This window comes from Homarus americanus, unplaced genomic scaffold (genome assembly GCF_018991925.1).
Source record: "Homarus americanus isolate GMGI-L3 unplaced genomic scaffold, GMGI_Hamer_2.0 scaffold36426, whole genome shotgun sequence".
In the NCBI taxonomy this organism is placed as follows: Eukaryota; Metazoa; Arthropoda; class Malacostraca; order Decapoda; family Nephropidae; genus Homarus; species Homarus americanus.
In genome coordinates this window covers 578,805-588,215 of record NW_024741106.1, presented here as the reverse complement: position 1 = coordinate 588,215, position 9,411 = coordinate 578,805, and the positions used below count along the sequence as shown (strand labels likewise).

The following is a 9,411-nucleotide window of genomic DNA, read 5'->3' as shown; positions in this document are numbered from 1 at the left end:
GATAGCGGTGTCAATGTGGTCATGGTGGTATCAGTTAAGTCATTGTGACGTCAGTGAAGTGGTAGTGACGTCAGTGTGGTGATAGTGGCGTGTGTGATGATAGTGGCCACAGTGTGATGATATCGACGTCAGTGAGGTGAATGTGATGATCGTGATGTTAGTGTGGTGACAGTGCTGGCAACGTAGCGAGATGTCAATATGGTGATAGTGACGTCAATGTGGTAATAGTGGTGGCAATGGGGGTAGTGGCGGCAGCATAGGGATAGTGGCGGCAGCATGGGAGACAGGTCGCGGCACGATGGAGGGTAGTGGCAGCAGCATGGGGCAGCGGCAGGGATGGGACAGAAGTGGCGGCAGCGTGGGGGATGGCAGCGGCAGGGGGGCGGTGGTGGCGGTGATTGGCGGCAACGCATGGGAAAAGTGGCGGCAGCATGCGGTAGTGGCGGCATCGTGGGGGTAGTGGCGGCAGGCGTGGGGTGGTGTGGCGGCAGCATGGAGCGGTGGCGGCGGCAGAGATGGTGGCGGTGGTGGCGGCGGCATAATAGTGGCGGCATCGTGGGGTGGTGGCGGCATCGTGGGGGTAGTGGCGGCATCGTGGGGGTGGTGGCGGCGGCGTGGCGGGCGGCGTGGAAAGTGGCGGCGGCGTGGGGGTAGTGGCAGGGAGCGTGGGGTGGTGGCTGCGGCGTGGGGGTGTGGCGACAGCGTGATGGTAGTGGCGGCAGCCTGGGGTGATGGCGGCGTGGGGGTGGCGGCGGGGGGTGTGGCGACGGCGATGGCGATGGCGGCGGGTGGCTGATGGCGACAGCGTGATGGCAGTGGCGGCGGCGTGAGGGGTGAGTGGCTGCGGCGGGGGGTGGTGGCGGCGGCGTGGGGTGGTGGCGACGGCGTGATGGGCAACGTGGTGGCGGCGTGGATGGCGGTGGTGGCGTGGCGGTAGTGGCGGCGTGATGGCGTGAGCGTGGGGTGTGGCGAGCGTGATGGCGGTGGCGGCAGCGTGGGGTAGTGGCGACAGCGTGACGGCAGTGGCGGCGGCGTGGGGGTGGTGGCTGCGGCGTGGGGGTGAGTGGCTGCGGCGTGGGGTGGGGTGAGTGGCGCACGTGGGGGTGGTGTGGCGACGGCGTGGGCGGTGGGCTGCGGCGTGGGGGTGGTGGCTGCGGCGTGGGGTTGGTGGCTGCGTGGGGGTTGGCGGCGCGTGGGGGTAGTGGCGACGGCGTGAGGTGGCGACGCGTGGCGACGCGTGGTGGGGTGGCGACGTGGGGTGATGGCTGCGCGTGGGGTGGTGGCTGCGGCGTGGGGTGTGGCTGCAGCGTGGGGTTGGTGGCGGCGGCGTGGGGTGGGGCGTGACGGCGTGACGGCAGTGGCGACGGCGTGGGGGTGGTGGCTGCGGCGTGGGGTGGTGGTGCGGCGTGGGGGTGGTGGCGACGTGGGGCAGTGGCGGCAGCGTGGGGTGGTGGCTGCGGCGTGGGGGTGTGGCTGCGCGGCGTGACGGTGAAGCAGCGTGGAAATAGATGGCTGCGGCGTGGGGTGGTGGCTGTGTGGGGGTAGTGGCGACAGCGTGACGGCAGGTGGGCGCAGCGTGAGTGGTGTGGCTGCGGCGTGGGGGTGGCTGCAGCGTGGGGGTGGTGGCGTGAGCCGGCGATGGCGGCGTGCGTGGCGGCGGCGTGAGTGTGGGGCTGGGCGTGGGGGTGATGGCGACGGCGTGGGGTGATGGCGGCACAGCGTGACGGGTGGCTGCGCAGCGTGGGGTGTGGCTGCGGCGTGGGGTTGGTGGCGGGGTGGCGGCGGCAGGGGGGTGTGGTGGAGTGGTGGCGGCATGGGGGTGGTGGTGGCGGCATGGGGGGTGGTGGTGGCGGCATGGGGGTGGCGGCGGCATGGGGGTGGTGGCAGCATGGGGGTAGTGGTGGCAGCATGGGGAGTGGTGGCAGGCATGGGGGTGGCATGGGGGAGTAGTGACAGCATGGGGGTAGTGACGGCAGCATGGGGGAGGGAGGGGGGTAGTGGCGCCAGAATAAGCTACACATGGCAGCGTCTTGCACGATTCTCACTATAATACTGCCTTAAGGTTGTGTAATCGAGGTTAGGTCTTGACCCCCAGCTCTCTATTGATGAACTCCTGGGGTGAGAGAGAGAGAGAGAGAGAGAGAGAGAGGCTGTGTGTCTGTGTAGAGAAGAATAAAAGATACAAAAAAGAGGAGACGATAAAAAAAAATTCTTTACCTTATAAAAATAAAATTCCAAAAACAAGACAAAAATGAACTCAGAGAAATTAAATCATTTTAGCGCTAAACACAATTTTACACGTAATACCAAAAATGAAAATATAGAAATAAAAAGAGATCATGGTAGAAAAAGATTAAATTCTCAACTACAATATTGCTGTCGACATAAATTCCCAGCATTAGTCACTGCGATTTCCACCTTCATGATCACCACAAGGGCAAGATGCTCACCACCCGTCGCTCTCCGGGTAATAGGAATGTTGCTTAAAGATTTGGTCTTTATTAGAATTTGTATTGGGTGCTATTGTAAGAGGTCGGATAAATAGACCCTATTAGCCTAGCCTAACCTAACCTGACTTATTCCAACCTAACATAACCTAACGTAACATAACCTAACCTAACTTAAACTAACCTAACTAAAATCTAATTGACCTAACTTAACCTGAATTAATCCAACCCAACATTGCCTTGCCTAAATTAACCTAACCTGAATTAATCCAACCTAATCTAGCCTAGCCTAACTTAACCAAAACCTAACCTATTCAAACATAATCCAATTCCATCAAACCTAACCTGACTTAATCCAACCCAATCCAGCCTAACCTAACCTAACCCTAGCACCGCTGAACACCATCTGCCCTGAACGAACCAAACAGGGATACATACTTAAGTCTGCCAGTGTTTATTTTGGTTTAGTCTTGGTATAATCAGGCTATACGAACTATTTGCCGTTTTCTAAGTCTAGTTAAAGCCGTAATCCACATGCTACACCTCACCGGACTGCTTGCTACATAACACCAAACTACATTCTACACCACACCGGACTATATTCTACACCCTAATCAAAAAGTATTCGTGAAAATATAGAAAATATCGAACTATGAAGACGATCCATGTTTACAAAAACAGTAAAAAAAAAAAAAAAATATTCTTAAAAAAATAAAAATAAAAAGATAATAAAATGGAGAACAAAATACTTCAACTAATGACAAATAAAATCTCACGTTACGATCTTTAAGACAAAACAATTGAATAAAAACAACAGTAAATAAAACGAATGTGAAAAACGACAAAAAAATACCTTGACTATGTTTACGTGTCAGCCATATAGTACGTGACTGGCGTTAACAAGGCTCGAGTACCATAATACAACAGAATGAGGAAAGATATAATGGCTAATGGGAGGTAATAGGAGTAGCTCTACAACCTATTATTGGAGGATTCTTAAGACCCGATCACTGTAACTACTTCATAACTACTTCCTCTTCCTTCACACACACGACAAATGAGGACCTGTTCAGACACGCACAGAAAATACTACAGTGTTACCATCAACTGCGCCTATATAACCCACAATCAATAGTAATTTATCCTACCTTATTTATCCTTTACCTGAAAACTCATGAGCGAGCATTAATTAGGCAATTATATTATTTAATCGATCCTAACCTACGACTGGAGCGCGGGGGTCGAGTGGAGACAGGGGTAGTAAGTAGTTCGATCCCAGGGCGCTCCCAGTTCACCCAGCTGTAAATGGGTACCTAAGTTTAGTAGAGTGCAGTACCGGTCATGCTGCCCCCTTGTGTACCGAAGGCTTAGTATACACACTATGTTGTATCCACACTGTGCGTAACGGACCTATGGGACCCACTTTCACCTTTTTTTCATCTATGACTAAGACTCCAATGAATGTCTCTAGATTCCACTGATGCAATAGTCATATTATTAAAATTTAAGCACTATTGACTATTTTTATGTACAGTATTTCTACACATTATGACGAGCGGGTCAATTAATTAAAAAAAATATAGAGTAATGCATGCGGCGATTAGCCTTAGCTTTCATTATTAATCTCTTGAGAATGATGACCTTGAGTACAATAAATTAACCCCTTGAATACATGACCTAAACGATGACCCAAGCGATGACTTACGTCCTGGAATAGGATGACGTGACCTCACGAGTCCTCGTACTCATAAGGTTTACTGGTGACATGAGAGCGGTTTCCTAACAAGTAAGAGGTCTCGTGGCAACTTGGAGCGGTTATATGACGAATTACAGTGGTTTCCTAGCAACTGTGAGCGACTCCGTGACAAGTCTGAGCGGTTTCCTGACGACTGTGTGCAATTTCCTTTTGACTTCGAGATCCCCTAAAGGACTCGGCACAATTTCAAGACAACTTGATGCCGGATTTCCAACAATTCCACGCCGGTTAACTAACGACTGTTCGCGGTTTTCTGGGTTATTCGCGCCGATTACTGACGATCTTACTCGGGATTTCAGTTACCCGCAAATACTGAAGTGAAGGTAATTTCCGGATTAACCACTCACTTCATCTGTTATAATCATGAGAGATAAAACAATGCCCTTTTAATTTGTTTGTGGGTGATGGGTGTGTGGGAGAGAGGAGTGAGTGGTAATGGGGGAAGGTCGGCGATTAGGGAAAGGTAAAAAGGGTGAGTGGGGAATGAATGGGTAATGGGAAGAGATGGGAGGTGGTGGGGGAGGAGATGGGTGATTAGGGGCAGGTGACAGAGGTGGGTGGGGTGTAAATGGTATATGGGGGAGCACGTGGGATATTATGGAAAGGAGAGAAAGGTGGAAAGGACGCAGGGGAGGAAGGAAGGAGGTGAAGAATTGGTGGAAGGGGAGATAGATAGATGGTTGAGGGACAGGTGAAGGGAAGGGGAGATACAAGAATGAAAGGGGGGACAGGGTGGGTGTGGAGGGAACAAGGGTCAAGTGGAGGGAAGGGGACTGTGTGGAGGGAGGAGGACTGTGTGGAGAGAAGGGGACTGTGTGGAGGGAAAGAGGTTGTGTGGAGGGAAGGGGACTGTGTGAAGGGAAAGAGGCTGTGTGGAGGGAAAGGGGCTGTGTGGAGGGAAGGGGTCTGTGTGGAGAAGGGGACTGTGTGGAGGGAAAGAGGTTGTGTGGAGGGAAGGGGACTGTGTGAAGGGAAAGAGGCTGTGTGGAGGGAAAGGGGCTGTGTGGAGGGAAGGGGTCTGTGTGGAGAAATAAAAAGATAATGTGGAGAGATTAAGAGATGGAAGTCGCACATTAGTTGTATGAGGGGATGAGACACAGTGTGTAAGGGTGAGGGGCGATGTGGAGTGTGGAGGGGTGATGTGGATGGGTGTTCGGTAACGGTGGAGAGGTGATGGGTAAAGGTGGAGAGGTGATGGGTAACGGTGGAGAGATAATGGGTAACGGTGGAGGCGTGATGGGTAAAGGTGGAGAGGTAATGGAGGTGTTCGGTAACTGTGGAGAGGGGTGATGGGTAACGGTGGGAGAGGTGGATGGTGGAAGGTGGAGGGGTGATGTGGAGGGGTGTTCGGTAACCCAGGAGAGGTGATGGGTAACGATGGAGAGATGGGTATGGGTAACGGTGGGAGGGGGTGATGTGGGTAACAGTGGGAGGCGTGATGGGTAAAGGTGGAGAGGTAATGGGTAACAGGAGGCGTGATGGGTAACGGTGGGAGAGGGGTAATGGGTAAACAGGAGGCGTGATGGGTAAAGGTGGAGAGGTAATGGGTAACAGGAGGCGTGATGGGTGAAGGTGGAGAGGTAATGGTAACAGGGAGGCGTGATGGGTAAAGGTGAGAGGTAATGGGTAACGGTGGGAGGGTGGAGTGGGTAACCTGTGGGAGGGGTGGGATGGGAGGGGTGTTTGGTAACCTGGTGGAGAGGTGATGGGTAACGTGGGAGAGGATGGGTAACGGTGGAGGCGTGATGGGTAACGGTGGAGGTAATGGGTAACGGCAGGAGAGATACGGGGTAACGGTGGGAGAGATAATGGGTAACGGTGGAGGCGTATGGGTAACGCAGGAGGCGTGATGGTAACGGTGGGAGAGGTGATGGGTAATGGTGGGAGGTGGGGATGGGTACTGTGGAGGGGTGAGTGGGTAACGGTAGTAATGGGCAATTGTGGAGGCGTGATGGGTAACAGGAGGGGTAATGGGCACGGTGAGGGGCATGGGTAACGTGGGAGGTAATGGTGGCCTGTGGGAGGTGAGTGGGTAAAGGTGAGAGGTAATGGGTAACGGTGGGTAATGGGTACTGGAGAGGTATGGCAACGGTGGGAGGGTAATGGGTAACGGTGGAGAGGTAATGGGTAAATGGTGAGGGCACGGGTAACCAGGAGGAAGGGCAATTGTGGGAGGGGTAATGGGGTAACGGTGGAGGGGTAATAACGCAGAGGGGTAATGGGTAACCAGAGAGGTAATGGGTAACGGTGGAGAGGTAATGGGTAACGGTGGAGAGGTAATGGGTAACGGTGGAGAGGTAATGGGTAACGGTGGAGAGGTAATGGGTAACGGTGGAGAGGTGATGGGTAACGGTGGAGAGGTAATGGGTAACGGTGGAGAGGTGATGGGTAACGGTGGAGAGGTAATGGGTAACGGTGGAGAGGTAATGGGTAACAGTGGAGGCGTGATGGGTAACGGTGGAGAGGTGAGGAGTGACATAGATGGGAGCGAGATAGAGGTGAGAGAGGTGGATGAGAAACAAAACTTACTACCACCATCAACTTACCCCAGCAAGACCTATAACCATTACCCACTTCCTACTTCATGAAGGAGTTGCCGACGCTGTACTTACTTCACCTTCTTCTGTGTAATAATCTTGTCTACAGCGAGTACCTTACCACTTTCCTTATTAAAATATATTACCCCTTTTACCTGACGTTTATGAAATCTACCTGTCCCAATAACTCATCACCACACTACCACCCATATTATTCACAGTTCATTATGCATACCATCCATCTTATTGGTGCTACACGAGTCATTTATTCCATTATCGTTTTATTTATATGTGAATACGAGTAAATTACTTCCATTGTAGTGCACTAAATTATGTTTCCTGTTTATTTTTTTTAGATGGGAAAATTTTCAAAATGATTTCCCCCAGTTTCACAAGAGCGGATATGAGGTACCCTCCCCCCCCCTCCTCCTCCTAGACACCTTCCTTGGTAACCACACCCTAAAGGAACTTGTCGAGTCTGGTAACGATCGGTGGTCAAACTATGCAGGTGGTGGGCCGAGAATCCGAGACACAGAAATGACACACGCACACACAGCACATCTTACGCCGCTGACCATTTAGGACACTCCCTTAGTACACTTATGGGCCAAACTAAATGTGGCTGAGATTGGGGAAAAAAAGATTATGAGGAAATCACCGAGCAAAGTAACAGACAGACAATATTTCCTTTATAATATTGATCACTTGCGGAGCTTTATATTTTTCCTTTAGTTTAAGTATTATTTATTTATTGATATATTTATTAATTTATTATTGAATATTTGGTAAGGATCATCTGTGAATAAAAAAAATACGGGTATATGTTTTCGGGAGATAAGTATGTAAGTAAGTAAATAAGTAAGTAAGCAAATGATTAATTAAGTATGTAAGTAGGTAAATAAGTAGGTAAGTAGGTAAATAAGTAAGTAGGTAAATAAGTAAGTAGGTAAGTAGGTAAATAAGTAAGTAGGTAAGAAATAAGCAAGTAAGCAAGCAAGTTAGTAAAGTTCGGTTGTGGTAGAATGAAGTCACAATCAGCATGGCTCTATGTATTAACACTCCCACTGTGGTCATGAAAAACTCCCAAGAAACCAAGATCCATAATCACCAGCTTTCATATATCTCCTCCTAACCTTAAGCGCTCAACTCCAAAGTCAAATGTATACAATAAAAACAAGTACATCCCCGGCGTTTAATCCAGAGGTCTCTGCCATTATCAGCAATTGACACCTTTGTACTGGTGTCCGCTCCTAAAACCTACCACAACGACGTAGTTATCATCAGCGGGTAATTACAGAGCGACCACACAAACACTAGTCTGGAGCAAGTCTTCAGCTACAGTGAGAACGACTTTTTCTACCGATGATGAACTCAAGTTTTACATTTTCAACTCGTGGGTAAAAACAGATCCTCTACATCATTGTATTTTTTGGCTGTGAGGAAATTTTAATATTACAGTTCTGTTAAATAACCAAAGATATTTATTAAGGGCGAGCACCTCAAACACATCCTGTGGTGAACAGTACAATAAAGGCGTTGGGCAAGGAGTGATAACTCCCTTCATAATTGTTATTTATCAAAATCTATACAGTGAAGAGTCTTCATAATATAGAGTGCAGTGTATATATGTATATATATATATATATATATATATATATATATATATATATATATATATATATATATATATATATATATATATATATATATATATATATATATATAAAACCAAACTTTTAACTGCCGTTAAATTGTTGATGAATATTTCCTCGAATTGCTGTTATTGAATATAAACCTCTGATATTAAGGAAAATTATATGTAAATAACTGTAGCCAACATGTTGTGAAGGTGCTTCAGTACCCCTTGACAATGATGAGGGTGAAGATAGCACCTACTGCACACCATCATTATATAAATATATTCTTAAGACACTTACTCCAAGGTGAAACTGCTTAATGCCCACCTCTAAGAACCTTTACCTGTGAACTTGAGACCTCAACAATAAATGATGGAATAAGTAGAGTGTAAAAAATTGCCCCAAGTACATCCTTGGTGTACTGAGAGCAGTGCGGCGCCGAGAGTAATGCGCACACCTTCAGAGCAGCCAACTATTACGATTCACCACTGTTGCCAGGAGCCAGCCATCTGTTTAAAACCTTTCCCAGTTTTTTTCACACATTTAACTGCTAACTATTTCCATTTCCAGCGTTAATGCCTCATGCATTTCTTATCCCTAAAATGTGTTGTGGTATAATGCAACCTGCCAGAAAGAGAGAGTGAGGAAAAAAGTTAGTTCGCAGGGTGAGTAATGATCTTGGTGGTAGGAAACGAGACCTAGCGAGGAAGTTGCTGTCACTTAGGAGTTGCTCTTTAAAGGTGATTTATCGCTCGATGATGTTGACTTTGCTCTCCATGATCACCACGTAACATGTGATTTTGCACCAGAGCAAGTTAGTCGTGATGGGGAGCAAGCCTTTTATTGCTCTGCTTGTAAAACGTATATCAAATTCTCTCGTTTTTTTCCCCTTTTTACAACAGTTAATACATACCGGGTATTAATAAATCTTGATATTGCAGCCGCATGAGTGTGTGTTGGTGAGGACATTAAACTGTAGATGATATTAGTTTTACATAGATCTCTGAGTTAAGTTAGGTTTGGTTGGTTAGATT

General features: G+C 48.7%; 1 protein-coding gene across 1 annotated transcript; it reads right to left on the bottom strand.

Moving 5' to 3' along the window:
* Positions 1–213: 213 nt before the first annotated feature.
* Positions 214–4,214, bottom strand: LOC121875579 (extensin-like). Its single transcript, XM_042380166.1, has 2 exons — positions 4,153–4,214; positions 214–1,606 (listed from the first exon to the last, which is right to left on the bottom strand). Exons 1-2 carry the CDS (start codon positions 4,212–4,214, stop codon positions 214–216), a joined length of 1,455 nt encoding a protein of 484 aa, XP_042236100.1.
* Between the last annotated feature and the right edge of the window lie 5,197 nt (positions 4,215–9,411).

Bases quoted from the DNA above. Each gene is read 5' to 3' on its own strand.
- LOC121875579 (XM_042380166.1), bottom strand. From the start codon at position 4,214: ATGTCACCAGTAAACCTTATGAGTACGAGGACTCGTGAGGTCACGTCA. The intron at 1,607-4,152 runs GTAAGTCATCGC...CCCACGCTGCAG, and splicing joins ACGTCATCCTATTCCAGGAC to CCACCCCCACGCCGCAGCCA.